This window comes from Hyposmocoma kahamanoa, unplaced genomic scaffold, assembly GCF_003589595.1.
Source record: "Hyposmocoma kahamanoa isolate Upper Pololo Valley unplaced genomic scaffold, ASM358959v1 67, whole genome shotgun sequence".
NCBI lineage: Eukaryota > Metazoa > Arthropoda > Insecta > Lepidoptera > Cosmopterigidae > Hyposmocoma > Hyposmocoma kahamanoa.
This window is the reverse complement of record NW_020653855.1, coordinates 8,649,934-8,673,657: the sequence shown is the minus strand read 5'-3', so window position 1 is coordinate 8,673,657 and position 23,724 is coordinate 8,649,934. Positions and strand designations below refer to the sequence as shown.

Genomic DNA, 23,724 nt, shown 5'->3' with positions numbered 1-23,724 from the left:
CGTAGTCTGTCTAGAATCGAATTTTGTTGTTGCTTTGATCTATTCTTATTATATGTATAATTATATTATAATACTAATTACATTACACAACATTAAATCCTCTTTACAGTCATAACTTACACCTGGCAGCTGTAATTATATTCACATTTGCTCATGCACTTACATGTCAAACAGGTTATTTTAAATGCACTATTTACACTGTACTATGTATATTATTATTGTCAATGTATAACTTTACTCGTAGTCGTTATATTTTTGCTTTCAAATAACTTAATCCCTCTCGTTGGTTCTGACTGAAAACCAGCGCCTTAGGAAACTTTGGCATATGCTGAGTCAGCGCCGTTTCACTGCTATGACAATCATGTTTTGTTTTTTCTTTTATGCTTAATCTGTATTTGTGTTATATCAGTAAATAAAGTGTTTATCTATCTATCTATCTATCTAAAGGTATTTAATTAATAATTTTTGTCAGTATAATGAAAAATAGGGTGGTTTGCATAATATTAGACATAACTGGTTGAAGACTGTACTACCTCAGTCAACCACGACCATGGGACCTGTAAAGGGCCCGAAACGTCGGTTTGTTTGAAAAAACAAATACACGCGATTTGAATCCGGAAAAATAGTTTAAATAAAATATCTAACTTTGTACATAATTTTATATGGGAATATTTTCTCTTTAAGTACTGCAGAGAACCTACTAAATTTTGTTTTTCAACTAAAGCCCTATAGTTATTACATTCACTTTTATCCCAACATTTGCAAATTGCCTAGCGGTTTATCGACACGTCGCGCTGCCCGCTGCCCGTCAGTCGCCATCGGACGCCTGCCTCTTCTTATTTTATTGATATTAATTTTCAGCGCGCGGATTGCGGGACGCGAGAGTCGACCTCCCACACCTCACTTCCTAAAATCTAGTCTAATAAATATCTAGATACATTGACTTATAAATAAATGGACGACGGGTCTAATACAAAAACCACGAAAGAAATGTCCCAAGTCAACCTATTTAAACGTAGTGACATGTAAAGGAATATGAAAAAGCTAAAACGTTGAATTTAAATTGTAATGTCATCGCAGTACTGTCTAATTTTGCTTGCTTCGCTGTCAGTCGAACAAACGAAGACTAAAGCGTGAATGACGCTCTGTATACGATTTTAACGCTCTATAAGTTCGGATACTTTTTAGCGTGCACCCGACGTCCATATAAATGTAAGTCAATGCCTAGATAGCATTTACTAGGAGACAATATACTACCAGGAGAATAGATCTAATTGTGGTTCTTCACATTGAAGATAATGTGAGTTCTTCAGTGGTTATTCTTACCTATAGCAGGTCTAACAATGCAGACGGGTAACCCGTCGCTCATGGTCCTCACTGCCTCTTCAGCCACGGCTTTTGTGAAACAGTAGGTATTCGGCCAGTCTCCGATGAACCTATTAATAGGATGCAAATGGATTTGTATGAAGTAATATCACACAAGGTATTAACCTTAGAATAATAACGCATAGAACCCTAGTCCGCACACGCTAAGTGAGGCAAATTGAAGCGCGCCCAATGGGCCTACACGAGCGGGCGGGGCTTCAGTACTCAAGGTCAACTTGCACCGCGAACAGATCAAGAATTTTAGCTAAAAATGACGAAATGTGCGGTAAATGAGTGTAAAAATACGTCAGACAAACATAAAATAGATACTAACATCACATTCCACAAGGAAGTAACGCGTTTCAACTTGTATTTTTATATAAATATTCACTAAAACCGAAAATTAACCTACTACTAAAACTAGCCTACATGAATTTGATTTTTGCCTCACTTGTGACAGTTCATTTGATATGAAACTATCATTCTACACGTTATTATTCTAAGGTATTAACACTGTTTTACAAATCATACAATTTCGCAACGAATCTACTTGCTCAGAACAATGGCGGAGTACTCGAGGGGAGTCGAGCGGCGGGAGCCGCATCCTGCAAACAAGCTTAGTTTGCCAGATCGAGCGCTGAGGGTTACCGTGTGCGTTTAATAAAAAAATTTCTGCGTATACTTCAATATGCCATTTATAATTTTATAAACCGTATCACAAAAGCGCTCTTTGTAGTTCTGAACCAAAATTCTATTGTCTACGGTACGCGCTGCTGAGCTGAAAAATTATACATAACTCTACTAATCTGTACACAGAATTATAATGATTTTCAAAAAAAGAAAGTCGTGCTTTTGCTAATTAAAATATCAAATATCGTCGCCTTACTTTCTCAAACTCGTATCTTAAAGCACAAAGTTTTTGAAATGCAAAAAATGGATTGTATATACAAATTTGCAGGATGATTTCATATCATATTTCCTTCATATTCACATACTGGCTACCTATTCTTAAGAGGGAGCATGCCAAAAAGGTTTTAACGTTGGCTCCGCCCAAATTTGTGAAACAAATATATGCTTGAAGTTCGCGTGACATGCGACAGGAGATGTTGAATTTTGCGCATTAAAAGTACCAAATTCGTTTTAGCGGAATAACTCTAAAATTAAAGGGATTAAAAAAAATCCGTGGTGACAGTTCTCGATCATGCATAAATACAATTAATTATCTAATTTTTGTCCTAATAACCTGCAGCATTTCGAGGATGAATCAAAAAAATGTGAAAATTAGAGGTCATTTCGTGATTTTTATCTATCGAGGAAACTTTATTGTTTTATGTTTCTGATTAGTGTCTATGCTTGAATATATCGTGTAGTTACTCATACAATATTTTATTTTCAACTTTAAAGTGGATATACCCCTCTAAAACCAAATCGAAGATTAGGAATTTTTCCTCTGCTCCCTCTTAAAGTAATGCATCTTAATTAACACACTTGATAAGAAATTTCAAATAAATAGAAAGTTTTCCCGTATCCTGAATAATTATAAGATACGAGCTTGAGAAAGTTAGGCGTCGATATGACGCTCTTGTCAAACGCTCGCCTCCTAATTGGTTGAATTGGCTTAAAGGTCTTGCAACCGGGCGTTTTAGGTCAAAACCTAAGCCTTCGCGGTACTTGGCTTCTTCTATTCTATCTCTTTAGTCTTTGTTTTACAGTGTTTGTTTGGCCTTCGTTTGAGTTGTTTTTATGGATTGTTAACAAAATATACATTGAACATTGGTTGTGTTCCATTATTTTAATTTACTCTTTTTTTTTCTTTTTTTTTTTTGACGGATATTTTGCAGTTGGCCGCTGATGGCCTTTACTGCGCCACCGGAGAAAAAGGGCGAGCTGAAGGCTCATAACCCCTAAAATAAACTTAAAGCTAAGTAGCGGGCCTGAGGGCGCCCAAGTGGGCACGGACCTCGGCTCAGGGCGCTACTGGAGACTTCCGCCAGAAGGACGTGCTGTAGGAGAGAATCTACCACTGTACGTGCTGAAATGAGGGGCTCGACGTCCTCGCCGGCGAGGACGGTTGGTGCGTGAGGGACGGGACTGACTAGCGATCTGGTTGGCCTTCAAAGTGGCGAGAGTGATAGGGTCGTCAGAGTCGTTGAGGACTTCCCTTGGCCGACGGGTCCTACGTACGCGGTGGGGTTGTTCCCTGAGGGGGTCGTAAGAGGTTAATTTACTCGTACAAAAAGTATTGTATGCAACCATTACATAATTTGGTCTTAAAATCTCGTACCTATTACTTAGGACACGAGGCAATATTAAAAACAATATTATAGATAAATTACATAACTTACTAAATAAAGCAGAATTTAAATCACAGCCATGTCATGTTTCCCCATTTCTTTACGATTAAATTCTTCATCCGAATGCAAATACACTACGTACTTAAATTTAACAATAGATAACTGAAAAACATCTATAACTAAAGTGTCACGTAAATATTTCGCAGTACAACACTTGTTATAATCTTTATTACTAGTAAGTAACATTTAATAATGATAGTGCATTTATAAGCAATAAATTATTGTTAATAAACGATTACGTTAATTATAACGTATTACGTATTATTATTAAATAATCACATTTTTTTCCATTTTGTGACAACCCTTAGAGTGGTTACACACGGCAATTGCACCGCTACGCTTGCGATTTATAGGAGATTGCATCGACGCGCGACTGTATTGATGCAAACGCGCGATTGGATCGATACAAACGCGTGATTGCATCAATATAACCTGTAAATCCCAAGTGTAGCGATGCAATCGCGCGTTTGTTTCGATGCATTCGCGCGTTTGCATCGCTGCTAAACGTCACCGTGTCTCTTACGTATATCTGCGTATGATAGCGCAAGTACCTATAAGGGCGGTGGTCGCATCAAAGGCGTTGCGCTACTGTATGGAAGATTATTATTGTCATACTGTGTAATATAGTTCTACATAAGTAAAAAGTAAAGATTTTTTACAGTTCTGTAGTGTGGCATGAAATAGGTACGCACTTGTTAGTAGCATCATTCAGTCTGCCCTCATCGATGTGTTCAACCATCTCGATCAAAACATTTGGCGGCACAGGGACGTCATAAAAGTCGTCTGCGACTTCGCGTCTGACGCGACTAACAGTCGCATGAGAGTATGCTGTTGACACGTGAACGAACGATCTGTAAAGTTAACAATAGTGTTGAGTAATTTACGAAATATACACGATAATAGGCTCGTGATTCAGAGGGTTGCCCGTGCTCACCCGTGGCCGCCTGTTCGGGTCCGCCCCGGGTAGGTAACTTCAAAGACGCGGCGCGAGAAGCGTCAAATCGCTTAAACCGTTAAAATACACCCACGAAATTTGGTGAGTCTTCGAAGGTGGGGAGAAGTAGAGTAGATTTTTTTTACTAACTAATATTGTTTATTATTTTTGGTGTAATAATCTTTAAATATGTATTAATAATAATGCAAATTAATAACTATTTGCTTTAAACAATTTGGTTGAAACGATGACGCGCGGAGCGACAGTTTTGTGCACTCTATAGAACTTTCTCGTATACTTGTTCTGGTCGCCCATAAAGCGAATCCTCTAAAAGCGCCGTGACCCGTGGGTCAAGCACTCGACACATACCCGAATACGCGCCGACACACGTGTCGACCCGCGGCTACCCGGACTCGCCCGTGACGCGAGCTCGCCCGTTCACATCAGCGCTTTTGAATACACGGACCGTGGGAAGCGGGCATGAGAAAGATTGTCGCGTGTATTTTTGTGAGTGCATGTGCGTGCACAATGTTTTACATGTCATCTTGTGACGCAGGTGATAACATACATAGATAATTCGTGATAAATACAGGTGTAAATAAATAACCATTTGTTTGCGAAAACAATTTTATCTTGACAGAGAATTCTATTTTCAATTGATTTTCGACGTTATTATAAAGTGACAAAGGGCTAATATTATTAAAAACTTCAATATTTCCTATTACGTGCTTACATCGAGTATATAACCGGAAATAGAGACGAAGTAAGGGTCTTAAATCACTTTTAAATATCAACTCTCGTAGGCACTGAAATCACAAATTAGAAAGCTGAAATAGTATAGCGCCAACAACTGACCTGTGTGTACGTATCCGTATATTCCAAAAATATTTCGTATTTATTAAAGCCGAGTTCAATAAAAGGTAAAGGTAGAGAGATGTATTTCCAATTCGACTAGATTTTTTTAGTATGTATGTTACGCGATAACTCCGGCATTGTGAACCGATTTTCATGATTCTTTCATCTTTTCTGGTTCCATTTAAATTTGAAGAAAATATACCACCAATGAGGGTGGCAACTAGGGGATGAATGACTTTTGAGGTCGGTTTTTTCAGCACTCTGTACTGTTTTTGTAACAAATATAATATCTCTAACCATGGGGGGCTGTTCCATTCGGTGGTGTGGGAAAAATAGCAAAACATCTAATTACAAAACAAACGGAATCACATTTCATTCAAAATTGACGACACCCGTCAATTGTTTCGAATTCGGGCTGGCCAATCGGAGCGCAGTTGTCACTGTAATGATTTGGCAGAATAGTTTTCAAACATGTTAAATGATATTTCGTCTCTATTTCTGGTTATATGCTCTAGGCGTGCGTATTATTACTGTGCTTACTTAAGGTTCTGGCAACTCTTCCCAAGGTTCAAAGCCTCTCTGGTTCCTCGTACGTTTGTGATAGTAGCCACCTTCAGGCTCTCATCGAACCTTGTTGTAGCTGCTATGTGCAGAATCACGTTTATCTGAAATTATACTTCTACCATGATCATAGAACTTGTCAGAATGATGGGTGCAGCGGCAGTACCCCTCAGACCTTTGCGATTCAGTTTTGAGTGGCAAGAGATATTAGAGCCAACGTGAAATGCAATATTGAAAGAGGACGGCCGCGAAGAATGTTCTCAGATTCTATCAAGAATGTTCTTGAAAGGGCTGTGTTGAGAAGAATAGAAAAGATCACAGAGGATAGATTGAACAAAAATTGGTAATGAGCAAAAAAGGTAGTTTTAGTAGGGGTACCTAGAGCTCCTTGTGAAAGACTGCCACCTTACCTATTTCTGCCGCCAAGCAGTAATGTCAGCCTTACTGTGTTCCGGTTTTGAAGGTAAGGTTGCTGGTGAAATTACAAGCACATGGAACTTGTCGACTTATATCTCAGGGAGACGTGCGCAGTGGCAGTGCCCCTCAGATCTTTGCGATTTAAAAGTCTGAGAGCAACTGCTTTCAGGCGCACGACTTGTTTGTTTGCAAAGTGGTGATTGATAATCTCCGCCTACCCCAAGGATGATAATTCCAAAATAGTGAGCATATTTTGTTCGTACCTCTGATTTTCTTGGAATTTATGTGTGAAATTTATTTTCACCTCACAAGCTCGGAAACGGATCTTTCTCATTGAAAATCTAGCGTGGAAAAGGTTTTTGAAACTCTAACTTGAGGATGGAAAAAAATATAGTCTAAGGGTACACCTAACATTTTCTTTCGATGACAAAAAAAAGTTAATGACACGTTCCACTACGCGATTTGTCATGTTTGTGTAATATAAATCCGTTGGTATATTTTATTCTTATTGTAGACATTAAATTGACTTTCTTAACTGATTGTGTTTATTACATTTATTTAATTCGTCGAAGAACTAAAATAATTTCAATAATCACTTAATGACACAAAATAAAAGTAATACAATTGATGAGGTGTAAATTCGGAACGCATCCGAAGATAAACTTCTTCTTTTCATTAAAAAATCTGATGTTTTATAGTTCAACTGTTTTTCTTTCATCTACCATTTTCCTCGCTATAGTGAGGTGAAAACTTGTGTGTTTCGCTCGGCAGCAAAGTTGTTTTGCGTCTCGTGTCTTGAAACCCTCGCTACGCTCTGGAATCTGTTTTTGAGACACTCACTTCGCTCGTAGTTCTATCTTAGCTACCTTCGCTTGCTCAGGTTTCAGAACAAACACTCGCGTCAAATAACAACTTTGCTGCCTTGCAGAACAAATAACTATTGTACTTTATTATTAGCTTTTCGATGAAAAAAAAAACATCATGATGGTCAAAGAAGGTTCACAACCGTCGGAAAACCGCGTGAAGTCCACAACCCGCTGTGACGGTGTGACCTCCTTTCACCGTCATCTCACCTGTTTGTATCGCCTCTCTCCGCTTGTATCCTATCATTTTTTATTTTACACGTATTTAAATTTTAAATTTGAATTGTTCCATCTTGTTTTTGTACCACGGTCACTCCCAGCTCGACCGCCACAACAGTCAGAGCTGTTAATAAGCTAATCATGTAATTTATAAGTCTACACCCTTACTGTATCTATTTCTGTAATTCAATTTCTCGGCTTATTTAGGGGTAAGTGCCTTAATAATAACGTGTAGGGAGTGTTTTATACTGTTATACCTGTTTTTTCACATTTACCTTTGTATTGTTACAGTCTTTTTTAAATTTTGTGGACCGTAAGTTTCCCATTTCATTGCCGTGAACCTGTTCACGGCTAATTAGGGTTACAACCCTTTCACCGCATTGGGTTAGCGTGACGGATAATGGCCTAAATTCTCGCTTGAGAGAAGACTCACTCCAAGCAGTGAGATGTATAAATGGGTTAATGATGATGAAGAGCATATTTCAAGTTGGATCTCTTGGGGTGTACGACAGTAGGTCAAAAACAATCTTATTTCAATGTAAGCTTATAGTAAGCTTATTATAATATTAATATTCGTCATATGACAAACCTATCAACCAAGTATTGTATTATAGCTTGATTGATTTCCCAATATCGTCTATTCCTTACTAAAAATAGGATAATGCCATCTCTTTCGTTTTTGATGTTCCGAATAGTCCTATCGTAATATAATGTTATTTACATTCAGAAAATTGTAACTGCTCAAAACAGAAAAGTACGTAATAATGAAGTATATTAAAATTACGTTCTTTTCAATTATTTTTCCGCATTGTCGTGAAGACAAATAAATAATACAAGCCGAGTCTTGATAGTCACGTTGTAAATTCGGAATTATAGTCTAGTGTCCACTGTTATTGTCGCCAAGGAGCATATAGATGGCGCTGTCATAATTTTGCGAAATAAATATCGCGTATTTTTAACTAACGAGAAATTATTTCCTATGTGCTATTAAATAAAATATAAACAAAATATTGAAGAGATATACGTAAATAAATAAGTTCAACTTAACTTTTACTCATCACAAATCAATATTAAGACAATAAAACTGAAAGTAATATTGTTTCCATTGCATCCATGTAATTATTTTAAGATTGCTAAATTTGACTTAAGAACAATATTACTTTAATGTCAAAGTCGCGTCTTAGTACGAACTAAGTGAATGAATAGTCACCAAGCTGCCAATAAAACATCATAGTTTTAACATTATAATAAGTTTATTTTAAGCGCGTCATAGTACGAAAAGTCAATGTAAGGTTAAAGTAATATTGTTTTAAAAGGTCTAACCCTGAGGAGCAATTGGCGAGTACCATACGCCAATTGGCAATTTCTTTCACAATGGCAAGCATTACAAGTGTACGTTATCGATACTATAAGAAAAAGTTTAAGTATATGCCAAACCTCTTTAGTGATAATGGACCAATCGTCTTCAGATATGCCAAGTTTCAACTCCATAATGTCTCCAGCTATGGCATGCAGCTTGTTGGAGAAAGACGGCTTCTTTTTACAGAGTAATTCGAATACCTGAAATAAAAAAAAATCACTTCCTTAGAAAACATAAGTAAGTACCTATTATAAACAATGGGAGCTGAATGACATTTCTTAAAGTGCTAAGTTGCCTAAGTAATAGTTACAAGATTTCAAGACCTAATTATGTTTTTTTTGTGTAAAGAAAGAGGCAAACGAGCAGACGAGCCACTTGATTGGAGGTGGTCATCGTCGCCCATGGACGTTTGCAACATCAGATGAGCTGCCTATGCGTCGCCAGCCTTTGAGAGACCCGTAAACACGCTTTTTGAAGAACCCCATGTCACAGCGCATAGGAAATACTTCAGGAGGAAGATCATCTTACATCTTGCAGGTTCGAGGATGGAACGAACGAGATGCCCGCGTGGACTTATAATGCCAGGCATCTAAGATGTGGGGATGGACTCTACTCCTTTAGCGGGAGGTACGATGGTAGGCTGTTCCATTCGGTGGTGTGGGAAAAACACCAAAACACCTAATTACAAAACAAACGGAATCGAATTTCATTGGTAATTTTAAATATTAAATATGTAATTTTTCAATTTCTGTCCATTATAACAAAACTCAAGTAAAACTGGTCGGTTTGAAGTGAAACAATTGACGACACCCGTCAATTGTTTCGAATTCGGACTGGCCAATCGGAGCGTTGTTGTCACCGTAATGATTGGCAGAATAGTTTTCAAACAAATTAAAGGATATTTCGTATCTATTTCTGGTTATATACTCGATGAATCAAATACATATCTGATCTCAAACTTGAAAATTTCTATAAAAACCTAACACATACTAGAGCAAAGTCTGTACACCAATCAAAATAACAACTAAATGTGTTATGCTAGTTTCAGATTTACGAAATTGTCAATGGCGCCCGCTTAGATTTAAATTATTTTATCAACGAAGTTTTTCTGCACTCTGCCTTTTTTACATTCAAGTATTTTTGTTGTTTAATACCAACCGGATCTTCTAGGAATTCCTCTAGACGTGCCTCCATAGTTTTCCCTTTCTTTTCCCGTAGGAGGACAAAGATTTTCTTCACGTCGCATGATCTGAAAATGCAAAATATATGGTCATCAGTTACAACTCATATAGGTCTATTGCTGGGCAAGGACTGCGACACACTAGGCGCGTGAACCGTGAAGTGTACCCACGTACCCTTGGTATAATTAAAAAAAAAATTAAACTAAGTGACTGGACGAATACGTCGTGCGCCTGACGATAAGCGACACGCCTGTCCTTAAACAGATGCAGTGCCACTCAAAGCTTTAAATCGCAAAGATCTGAGGTGCCCCACGGACTAAGATGAAAAGTCCAAAGAGCTCGTAATTTCACCAGAACTCTTCAAAACAAAGGTGGCAATACTTCCCTGAATGACTCTTTTACAAGGACTTCTGCTGCTAGAAATTATGATATTCCTATATTCAGACATGTAATCGAACCCAAATAATAATTATTCTCTACTAGCTGTTGCCCACGACTTCGTTTGCGTAAAATGAGTCAAAGCCAAACATTGACTTACAATTATATGGACGTCGGGTCCGCGCTAAAAAGTGTCCGAACTTATAGGGCGTTAAAATCGTATACAGAGCGTAATTCACGATTTAGTCTTCGTTTGTTCGACTGACAGCGAAGCAAGCAAAATTAGACAGTACTGCGATGACATTACAATTTAAATTCAACGTTTTAGCTTTTTCATATTCCTTTACATGTCACTACGTTTAAATAGGTTGACTTGGGACATTTTTTTCGTGGTTTTTGTATTAGACCCATCGTCCATTTATTTGTAAGTCAATGAAGCCAAATAATCTTTATTTCATATGTAAGCAAATTACACTTGAAATTATTATACTGATTAAACTCTACTGCTCATTCGTAAGGCAGATTCCCCTGAGAAGAATTAGTAAGAAACTCTAGGGAGTACGTCAAGTGATCTACCCCTACAATACTATGAGGGGTAGTTGGTCAAAAACACTGAAACATTTACTTTTTACAGATCACATTGAAACAATTTTCTTTGCAAAAGCTATGAACTTTCAGATCTCTTACTTGAGAAGCAAAAGGTGCTTCATATGAATTTCATCCCCAATTTCACGACCTTTAAGATTTATTTTTGTGATAAAAATGGGCCTATGTTATTCTCCTAGGTCAATCAATCCATCAAACAAATCATTTATTGTGTACGCACGTCTAGAAGGTATTAAATGACATTGATGTCAGTCAGTACGTATTGCCAATTTTATGACATGCAATCATTGACTTACAAATAAATGGACGACGGGTCTAATACAAAAACCACGAAAAAAATGTCCCAAGTCAACCTATTTAAACGTAGTGACATGTAAAGGAATATGAAAAAGCTAAAACGTTGAATTTAAATTGTAATGTCATCGCAGTACTGTCTAATTCTGCTTGCTTCACTGTCAGTCGAACAAACGAAGACTAAAGCGTGAATGACGCTCTGTATACGATTTTAACGCCCTATAAGTTCGGACACTTTTTAGCGCGGACCCGACGTCCATATAATTGTAAGTCAATAAAAAAAACTTTAAAAAATCCATCGATACCCTTTTTTTAACAAATCCAAACTAATTTTATAAATGCTAACTTTGTCCCTTGCTTTTTTATTTCCAAACCGCTGAAAAAAATTTTAAATGAATTTTGTTATAGAGATGTATGGGTAATGCCAAACGCAGTCCGGTATTGATTGCATAAAAAAACCGGTCTCAAAAGTTCGAGGAATTACATCTATTTGCCAGGTTTTATTAAAATCGGTTACCGGAAAATGCGCGAAACCGGATTCATCGCCTAGTTTGCCACCCTAAAGGTGGGTATCCATCATAGATACATGATGAAGACGTTACATGCATCATTACAAGAAAACCGAGTGCATATAATTATAAGTCAATGGTTTTTTTATTCAATGTCACGCGATCTTTCACCATGATATTCAATTATTTTTGTGAAATTTCTCTACTATACTCTAGCCAAATTCGATGTAGAATTTTTAATAACAAAACGTTAATAGGCAACCAAGGATGGCATAGGAAAAGAACATTTGTTTCAATGCTCATTATAAAGGTTCGCTCTGCCCACGACCTCCCGTAATTTGAATTTAAATAGGTAAGTAGGTGATTGGGTTATATAGAAGTAATAGTTACCTAACCAATTATTATAAAGTTTACAAAATACCTATTGATACGTATGATAAGTGTTTGTATCCTATTAATATTTCATTTTATATAATAATAATTGATATTAATTTACTACATATTACATCATACAGCAACAATTTCCGATTCTGTACTTGAATTACCACCAGAACTCGAATGTTTGCAATCTCTACCTTCAAATCAAAAAGTTACTAGGGATGACACAGTTTTACAAATAATTAATTACTGGTCATTTTTATATCATTTTTACGTGATTTGCAACTTCTGTTAAACAATATTCCTTATAAACAAGGCTTCAAGATTTAGTATCATCCATAATCTAGTCGAATTTCGTAGGAAAATTTTGAAATTGTGGTAACGGTGAGAGAGTCTGAAATGATAACCCTAAAAATCATATGTTTTTGTTTGTTGACATTTATTCTACATGGAATGGGTAGAGTACAGTTTGTTACAATTATTAATAGAAAGATCGAACACCAATAAAAAAATCCTTCTATCCGGCTGGATTTGTACCAGTGTCTTCTAGCCAAACCTGACGCTAAGCCACGGAACGAAACAACGGAACCTACGAATTTTTCATAGTGCTTGTTGCAGATCTTTGTTTTTTTTTACTTATTTGCCTTAGCACTATCTGTGAGTTCAGTCAACTTTATAAAGTTTTTTCTTATCCACGTTATTGAAGAGTAAAACCAGATGACGCAAGATAACTATTTTCGATGCATCAGTGTTTGGACACCAGCTTATAATAATTTTTATATTGATTACAAGTATATTTGTTACGCAATAAGAGCAACCTGGGCAACTACTATAGGGAAATTACAATATGTTATGTTGTTATTACCCTTCAATGTGTTTACGCCAGTCTCAATGATATTGCATCTATCTCGCGAGTAATTCAAGGCCACCATACGGTTTTCTGCTACAAAAAACACGTAATGAGTCTTATAGATATTGTTCATACTTCACATTGTTTTTTTGTAGCTCTATCAGCGCCATAATTGTATTTTATTTATTTATTTATTTATTTATTAGGCACACCAACAGTTACTACAATAAATCAAGAGTAAGTAATACATTTCACAAACTAATCTAATTGCGTAACCATTTATAGGCGAGCACCTCAAGCAAAAATAAACATGTGTGTATAAATTAAAAGGAAAAAGAAGAGGAAACAAAAAATAACAAAAACAGTTTTAACAATTCTAAGACCAAGAAACTAACTTAAAAAGATATATATATTTTTAAGCAGAATACAAAACGCAACAAATACTCAACCATGTTATCTGGTCGAACCAAGAAAAGTAAGAATATTGTTTCTAAAACCTAGCCGCGAGTCAATAAATATATCGGCATGTTTGGAACAGTCATTATATAGATTAGACATGCGAGCTACAGGGGAGTTACAACCCAGTACCGTTCTACGACGAGGCGGGTGAAAAAGCCTTACATGAGATCTCGGAAGTCTGGCAGGAATCTTAAAATTTAAATTACCAAGCAATTGTGGACAGTCAACCTTATAGCGAACAATCTTATATAGGAAAACCATATCTAAAAGTTCTCTGCGCTTCGAGAGAGACGTTATTTTGAAATGCTCAAGTCTCCTGTTGTACGATTTAAATTTTTTTAAAATATGGCAAAATATGCGTATTAAATCTTCCTGGCTTTGTGTTGTTTATTTAGTATTTGATTTATGTAAATTCATACCTAAATCACATGGCATCATTTCGTCGGCTTACTTTCTCAAACACGTATCTTAAAACACAAAGTTACTGGAATGCAAAAAATGGATTGTATATACAAATTTGCAGACTGATTATTGAAAACACTAACGGTGACCACAATTATTATCTAAACGAGATAAACTCTACTCTTGACCATCTGGCTGCGTGGATGAATAATAACAACTTAAAAGTCAACATAAATAAAACTAAAATTATGTTTTTTAATCAGAGAATGACTCTACCTGACCTAAAAGTTAAATGTGGTGACAATGTTATAGAAAAAGTAAATGTAACAAAGTTTTTAGGTATTACTGTAGATAGGGACATGTCGTTTAAAACTCACTCGCAACAGGTCTGTGCAAAACTATACACGCTTAGCTATGCACTCTACAAATTGTCGAAAACTGCGGACCGCCGAACTGTGGTAATGGCTTACCACGACTTTGTTGGATCTATCCTTAGGTATGGTGTGATTTTCTGCGGTAACTCTACCTACAGAGAAACTATATTTAGAGCCCAAAAGCGATGTGTCAGAGCCATATGCAACATTAAATACACTGACAGTTGCCGATCATTTTTCCGTGACCTAAAATTATTAACCTTCCCATGTCTGTACATCTTTGAGGCATCTATTTTTGTTAAGACGAAGTGAATTTCCAGAAAAAGTAAGTTCACAAGCGTACTTATTTGTCCGAAGAAATATATGTAAAACGGCCCTATACAAAAATAGCGTTGTTGACATGGCACCCAAAATATTTAATAAAATTCCAGACGCAATAAAAAATCTTAGTGGAATGCAATTCAAGCATGTATTAAAACAATTATTAATTGACAAGTGTTACTATAGCATAGAAGAATATTTTAATGACAGTTTCTTAGAATAGGTAAAGGCTGACAGTTGGGTACCATTTAGTTATTAAGTTTTTTGACATTGTATCCATTTTTCTTTTATTTTTATTTTGACATTACATTTTTATTTCATTGACTTCGTATGCCACTTTGGCTTATTGCAGAGATTCCATAAAATTATTATTACCATATCGAGTTCTTAGGTTTTCGCGATTGTTATACATAGGAATGAAACTATTTTTCCGGATTTAAATCGCGTATACTGACGGTCAACCGTGACCATGGGACCTGTAAAGGGCCCGAAACGTCGGTTTGTTTGAAAAAACAAATATACGCGATTTAAATCCGGAAAAATAGTTTCATTCTTATTATTACCATCTATATCATGTACCTGTAATAACGAATGAATAAATGAATTGAATTGAATTGAATTGATTTCATATCATATTTCCTTCATATTCACAACCTGGCTTTTACCCATTCTTAAAGTTACAATAGTCACTCTTTATAAGATGGGTGTACTACGCGAATGACGATATGTGAATGCCGATTACGCAAATGACGATAGTGCGAATACGGTTGCGCGAAAGAGTAAATGCGTGATAGTTCATTTGCGCGTATGCTCAGTTGCGCAATAGTTCATTTGCGCAAATGACGATAGCACGAAGACAGATTTGTGGCAGCTGGAAGGCAAGTTAATTGTTGCAAGTACACCCTAATAAACTTTTACAAAAATAAATGTATAGTTTCATTGACTTACAAATAAATGGACGACGGGTCTAATACAATGTATAGTTTATTATGAAAGCTTTGCTTTGCAAAGAATTGCAGCCATGGGAGTCAAATCTGTCTTCGTGTTATCGTCATCGTTGTCATGTTATCGCGCAAATGAACTGTCGCGCATTTAAGCTTTCGCGCAACCGTCTTCGCACTATCGTCATTCGCATAATCGGCATTCGCACTCACGTTGAGTTCCAGAAAGTAAGGCATCGATATTTCAAAAGTGCATCCGTCAGAAATTAATAAAAATAATACGTACTATATATACAAAGAAAAAGAACAACCCCTATAGTTTACACATTATTCTCAGCGGAATTTGCCTTATGAATGCGTACTGGAATTTTGTTTTTGCACACTCAACGACCACAAATTACACCCAAACTCACGAGAGAGAAAAAAATATAGGCGATACAAATATTTATCCCGGCCCGGGAATCGAACCCGGGACCTCTGCGAGGTCGTCTAGCATGACAACCATTCGGCCACGGAGGCAGTTACATGAAACAAGTCATGCTTATGAGAAATTTGATGTCTCCTATTTCTTGGGACTAGGAATAAAATTAAATTATTATACAATTTTTATGACTACCTTCATCTAATGCGTGTGGATAGGACAATTAAATCTGGAGACAATCATCTTCAGGACATCATTTTCACTGTGCCGCAGGCGATGCATTGGGTTAATACAGTCCTTATATCTACAGGGCCAAGTGTTTATGTGTGTGTACCGTCTAGACTCTCGGGTATCTCTCAGAGAAAAGTTTAAGGAGACTGATATCATGACTGTGGCATCACAGTACATTTACTCAAATATTTTATATGCCCGTAAAAATTTACATAATTTCAATAAGAAAGAAGATATCCATAATATTAACCTTAGAGCTAAGTCCAAACTCATGGTACCACGATTTCGTTTAACCAAGGTAAACAACTCTTTTATGGGGAACTGTATACATTTTTACAATAAGATTCCGGAGCATATATTAAGTTTATCATTTCCTAAGTTTAAAAACTGCATTAAAAATATTTTGATCGAAAAATCATATTACAAAATTGAAGACTACGTGTTAGATAAAGATGTATGGAAAGACGACATGGCTCCAGAATCCACACAAACTTGATTCAAAGTGTATTCCATAGCATTTAAGTTTATTTGAAAAGAGCAATCCCTAGAGTTTCTTGCTCGTTCTTCTCGGGGAGGTCAGCGTAGTGAACGAGCAGTAGCTTAAATGTAGCTTAAATGTGACGTTTTCAAGTGTAAATTTATTTTACCTATGGAATAAATAATCTTTGACTTTGACTTTGACAAGAATCAATTTTGAGAAATAAGATTTGAAATAGCTCTCTATCGCTTACAACAATCCAAAGTCCACAGTTGAGTACCCGTTTCTTTTTCTTACGCTTTGTTGAATTATTCATTATAAGAAGAAAAACCCGTGCTCAGCAGCGTGTATAGTTGTTCATACAATCACATATGCAATGTTTATGAACGACTGTGACGTAATGACGTCAATGCGTATCGAATGTCGTTTCAAAATGCCAGAGGTCTGGGAACCTTGGGTTCTATAAGGAAATTCCGGTTGTAAAACTAAAGGGCGCCTTTAAACTGAAACGTAGTACATTCGAAAGGAAAGTACTTTTAAATGCAGAGACTGAACGAATTTTTCGAAGATAAATATTAATCCAATTTCGGACCCAACAAATCCATATGCAATTACAAAATAAAATTAAATATCAATACATAAAATTAAAAAATTAAAAACATAAAATTGTAACCAAAACAAATAATTTAAAGGACAATATTTTGCAGAACAAGCTATATATACTAAGCCATCATCTTCAATGATTTATTAAGATATTTTTGTCGAAACTGTACACGTCAAATTTTATTGATAGGGATAAGTGGAAAAGAAATTCCACTTACCCCAACCAGTGATGGTGTGGTAGGGAAGAGTGGAAAAAAAGCGCTTGTCATCACCAGGTTGGTAGGTACTAAGAAAAATAAAATAAAATTTAGTATGTAAGATTAAAAGATTAAAAATATAAATGATATGGATTAAATATATAATATATATATCCCCATATTACTTAAGTGTTATTAGTTAAGAGCTAGGATGTTTAAGTTTTGTTTGAAGTTTTTGAGAATTGTTTTTCTTTATTAAATAGGTGTCCTCTGCCCTTTCAATAATAATTATAATAAGGACCTTGTTATTTAAGATCTTTGCCAATTTTATATGAAGCAATAAACTAAATTGACGTTATTTTATTTTTATAAGTAAGTAATACTGCAATCAAAATGTTTTTAAGTTGCCTTCCTCGAAAAAGAAACAAATACAGATATTTTCATATCATGAAGCAGTAAGTATCAATTTTATTGTTAATTCTTTTTAATGTGTTTGACGGCCTCGGTGGTCGAGTGGCTTGCATACCGGTTTTCATGTTATCTTTGAGGTCCCGGGTTCGATTCCCGGCCGGGTCAGTGTAGAATACTAATTTTTCTATATTGTCTCTGGTATATTGTTTCCGTAACATAAGTTCTTTAGCTACTTACTTTGGGATCAGAGTGAAGTTGTATAATATTTTTATATAATTATATTAATAAATATACATATTTTAAAGTAAAGGCGTAGTAGCCTATGGCATGACCTACCACCTCTAAAACAGAGGTCTCAATTAAAATTGACGTTGTGACTGAACTGCAACCAGTCAATTCTGGGCATCGGGCACAGTTCACCTCAGAAGAGTAGAACAGGAGCTGCTTTGGACATGCGTGTCGCATACCACGAGGCGAATGACTAGTTCGCCCTGTGCATTAAGTAGGAAAGCGTTCTTTAACTTACCTAAGTAATTTTTCAATAAGCTGTTTCCCTAAAAACCCGGAGCCGCCAGTCACGAACACCACCGCGCCATTGTAGAATTGCTGCACTCCGGAGCCCCCTTTTTCGATGGCGTCGATAATTGCACGCTGCTTCGACAACGCTGCAACCTCAAGAGCTAAAGCTGGATCCATTCTTCTGTAAGATTAAAAAAAACCAATTGTTTTACCTCCTAGGCCTTGCAAAGTTCAATGGTAACAGTAAATTAATTCAGTAGAGCTTATTGTGAAAGAGTTTGTCCAGGGAAGTACTGCCACCTTACGTGTTTCTACCGCCAAGCAGTAATGTTAGTTACTGCGTTCCGGTTTTGACGGGTAAGGACAGGCGCTGTGGCAGGGCCAGGTTTAAAACTCTGAGTGGCACAGCGACTGTTATAGACAAGGATTCAAAAGATCATGGACGGGCGTGTAGCTCACAATCAGGTACACGACTTGTTCGTCCCGTTACTTGATTATATTAACTTACTAAACTTGACTGTGAGTGACAAACTAACAAATTTTACAGATTTTTTCATATATTTTTACTTATAAATGTGATACTAAATTGAATTTTAATATTTATCCGCTCACGCGATTCATGCGTGTCTGGAAGCATACCACACCTAGAGGTGCCGGTGATGATTTTATACCGATTTATCGGATATCGAAGTTATAAAAGGTAAAAGAACTAATACTAATTGCTACTTCGTTAACTACTCTAGCAAACCATAAAGTTTTTAATGTCTGGGTCTGTCATTTAAAAAAAAAACAACTTCAAAAATACGTCTCGACAATCGTGTGTGTTATTGTTTGGGCTGGTGATGTCGGTGTTTATTTATTGAAAACATACAGTAAGTTGCGTTTTTTAAGTATACCCTGAATATAAATGTTTATAAACTATACTTTAAGGAGTAATTTCGTGGTAAACATTAGAACCACTCAAACGGAATATTATCATATTTACCCAAGTACACCAAAAATTTCATTAGCGCTTTTTAAGTGCAGGATTTGCGGGGTATTACTGCATTTTATTTGAGATGTTTTTGTTCTAGTACGGAGGGTATTTATTTAGCAATGCAGAATAATAATTTTTATTTTTAAAAACTTGTATTTAAACTGAATCCTTTTCTAATTTGCGAAACCAAATAGCCGCCATTTTGCGGTTGGATGAGCGCATCGCGTGAGCGGATAGTAATGAATTTCGTAACCGACTGTGTAACAACTAAATTTTTATAAAAAATGGATGTTAAGCCTTTTTTGGTGCTTACAATATTTTTGTTATCTCTATCAAAAGATTTTTGAGGCTTTCTAGGTAATAATTGCGATTAAAATTACTATACAACAAGTTTTTTGTCATTTAGTTTATTATTAATCAACGAAACAAGTGGTGTCGCTTACGTTGTGGTTTTTTTAATAACATCATCATCAACAACAAGTTTGAAGAAACAGTTGCTTGCAGAATCTAAGACTTCTGCTTCTTCTTTAAATCTCGATACGTCCAATTCATTTATTTTATTTAAAAAAAACAGCCATATTTATTTACTAATATTACCCCTGAACTCTTTGGATTCTATAACCAAGAACGAATCGGACGTACTGCGCAAGCGCTCTGAATTCGATTAGTAAGAAAAAATCAAATTTTTATATACACGCACCCCTATAAGTAGTGTGTAAAAAGAAAATTAACTTTTAACCCTTCCATAATAGTAAGCTTCCGCTGTAATGCCGGTGGTAGTTGCATCAGAATTCTACAATTTATCAGAGATTTCTTAATTTTAAAAACCTAGTAGCACTCCTAGTCTGGTTCGTGACCAGCCATAAATGTTCAAGACACCAATTAACCAATTCAAAACAAAGCAAGTACACTTTATAAGTTTTAAAGTAGTTAAAGTGCCTTAGATATTTGAGTCGGCAATTAGATAGTGGAACTCTAGTGATACTGAAAACATCCGCCCGTCAATTATGGACCGATTTTGAAAATTCTTTTTTGTTTGAAAGGGTGCATTCTCGTGGTGGTACCATTGTCACCAAGTCAGAGTCTGACGAGGGGATTCCATGAAAATCGAAGGAAATCCTCAAATTTCATACGCATGTCCGTGTATTCACCAATTTCTCCATCAATTGTGCACCGATTTTGAAAATTCGCAAATAAAATATTGACTCGATCGACTTTTCACTTGATATAATACATTGACTTACAAATAAATGGACGACGGGTCTAATACAAAAACCACGAAAAACATGTCCCAAGTAAAGTAAAGTAAAGTAAAGTAAAGTAAACGTTTATTTCTCATCACAAACTATAGGTATGACAATAATAGTAATAACTAAACTAATGTAATTTAATTATAGTTTGTGAGGGAGCTGGAATCTAAACTAGGTCGAAACCTGTCATATAGCTTCCAGGCCCCCCACCACGGACATTAGGACTTATGAGCTAACTACTTGGAAAATAAATATAATTGGAAAAAAATATGTATGTTATAGGCGTGTATAGTAGAGGAAGTGTGTAAGTGAGAGTGTTTTGAGTTAAAAGTATGTATAAATATATACGAGTATAAAATATGTAATATAAATGTGTGTGTGCGTGTGTGTAAGTGTGTGTGGATGGTATGTGTGTGTGTGTGTTTCAGTGTGTGTCTTTGTGAGATCCAACAACCGCGCGGGACGTTTAAAATGAGTAAATTTTTTTCTAGTTTATTTTCAATTTATAAAAAGTTATATTATAATTTCTAGAAGTTTTTCAGTTTTTTCATAATTTTGTTGCTTGAGCCATTTTATAATTTTATTTTTACATTCATTTTTACAGAATTTTACAATGTTTAGTTTTTTATTTATGGAATTGTACAATCTCCCACTTCTAAAGTGATAAAATCTATATGCAAAAGAAGTATGAACTACATTTGGCTTACATACTGTATAGAATCTTCTGTCTGTGGATACTGTATTAAGTAAACCTATTCGAAATTTAAATTGTAATGTCATCGCAGTATCGCGCTGTCAGTCGAACAAATGAAGACTAAAGCTGAGTTTGGCGCTCAGTATACGATTTTAGCGCCTTACAAGTGCGGACACTTTTTAGCGCGGACCCGACGTCCATATAACTGTAAGTCAATGATATAATACATGTAATCAACCAAGCACCGTCACAATGACAACGAGAAAAGAAAATAGAAAATGTACAAAGGAGTCCGTAACCACCAAGAAGTCAGAATTTGATGAGAGGATCCCAAGGAAATCGAAGAAAGCCCATAAACAAACTTATGAAGTCGGTTTATTTTTCAATGAAAAAGTTACAATTATTAATTTAATTAGTCAGCAAAATTAAATTTTATTCCAAATTTTCTAATGCAATAACTAAACCAAGTACTAGACTCCTTAAAACTAAGTTTACGTTTATAAAACATTTGAGGGAATTTATATTTGATAGGCAAAAACTGGGTTTTCCTAAACGGTTTACATAGCGGAGGCTTCTAGAATGAAGTCCCCTTGCTTCTTGGACATTTATTATCATCATTTTATGTTACAATGGCTTTCATCGATATTAAGTACTGATTATTATTATTATTTTATTTTAATTATACCAATTATGAATTTGTATTAATATTTTTTCAAATTTTCATTTTATTCTTTTTTACAGTTACTATTTTTTTTTTATATTTTATAATGCACATAATTCTCACGTGATACTAACATATGCACGCTACATTCACCTCACAATGTTTTTGTTTTTGATGCACCGCAACGCGCTACCCTCGAAGGTGGTGGCTGAAAATCAGTGCCTTGCTCGTGAGCAAATTTTGCACTGAGCCACGACCTATTTGGCTTGCTTTAGCACACACACACAGCTGTTGATAATTAGGTTAGTATTATGTTTTTATGCTTTTTTTCGTTTTAATTTTGATTTCTGTGTCTCTTAATCAATTTACTCTATTATATTGTTGTGTGTGTGATGCAAGACAATAAACGTTTTATCTATCTATATATATTGTGTTTTGTTTGTGGCTGCTACAGTAACTTTACTTATGTACATAAATATTTAAAGTTAGTAAGGGAATAACATATCTCAGAATCGACGAAAAACTAATTACTCGCTTCCCGAGAAAGATCTGTCTAAATTTATGTATAAGTTATTTCCTACTTGCCAATTATATATATTTAAAAAAAATAGTTTCATATTTTCGAATAAGGACAATTTTGGCCAGAACTAGGTCACATAAAGCGTGTCTCACCGTGAGTTAAGTAGATATATTTGGTTGTTTTTTACAATATTCAAACGACGGTTTTTGTGACGTGTAAATAATCAAATTTTACGTTCAACAATGGTATAATCTTGAATTTCACGTATTTCGAGTTTTAACACTATTGTAATAGCAGTGCGATATTATCGTTACTGAATGTAAAATTATATTCTCTACACGTCAATAAAAACATGGTTACAATACTGTAAGACATAATTAAAAGATATCTGTATTAGGAATACTTTTTTCACTTTAAACTTTAAGGGCGATCTCGACTTATGTTTTTGAGCTTTCCTGTAAAATTTTGACCAAAACCAATACTAGGTTTTGTCATGGGGCAGCCGCACATAGTAAAGCCTGTAGTTTTTTCAGATCTGAATAACCCCGTACTAACATACTTAGTTATAATATATAATTTTACAGTAAAAACTTTTACTGTCAAATATTGACTTACAATTATATGGACGTCGGGTCCGCGCTAAAAAGTGTCCGAACTTATACAGATACAGTATACAGAGCGTCATTTACGCTCTAGTCTTCGTTTTTTCGACTGACAGCGAAGCAAGCAAAATTAGACAGTACTGCGATGACATTACAATTTAAATTCAACGTTTTAGCTTTTTCATATTCCTTGACATGTCACTACGTTTAAATAGGTTGACTTGGGACATTTTTTTTGTAGTTTTTGTATTAGACCCGTCGTCCATTTATTTGTAAGTCAATGCTGTCAAAGTTAAAACCTGCACTTGAAAACGTTATTTTTTAAGCTACTCCCCGTTCATTACGCTAACATCCCTGAGAAGAACGAGCTATGGATTGCTATTTTCAAATAAACTTAAATGCACTTGGACAATTCTTTATCTAACACATACTCTTAAATGTTGTAATATGACCTTTCAATTAAAGTACTTTTAATGTAAGTTTTAAACTTAAGAAATGATAATCTTAAATAAATTCCCCATAAAAGATTGTACCTTACTT

The 23,724-nt window shown here is 35.5% G+C and overlaps 1 protein-coding gene across 1 annotated transcript in view; it reads right to left on the bottom strand.

Moving 5' to 3' along the window:
- Positions 1-18,658, bottom strand: part of LOC113232173 (fatty acyl-CoA reductase wat-like) — a 32,163-nt gene extending 13,505 nt beyond the window's left edge. Inside the window, exons 1-6 of the mRNA XM_026466810.1 lie at positions 18,489-18,658; positions 10,087-10,177; positions 9,006-9,128; positions 6,049-6,173; positions 4,412-4,570; positions 1,327-1,436 (exon numbers count right to left, since the gene is read on the bottom strand). Of these exons, the coding sequence (XP_026322595.1) occupies positions 1,327-1,436; positions 4,412-4,570; positions 6,049-6,173; positions 9,006-9,128; positions 10,087-10,177; positions 18,489-18,658 (778 nt within the window). The remainder of the gene's footprint in view (positions 1-1,326; positions 1,437-4,411; positions 4,571-6,048; positions 6,174-9,005; positions 9,129-10,086; positions 10,178-18,488) is intronic.
- Positions 18,659-23,724: the final 5,066 nt, after the last annotated feature.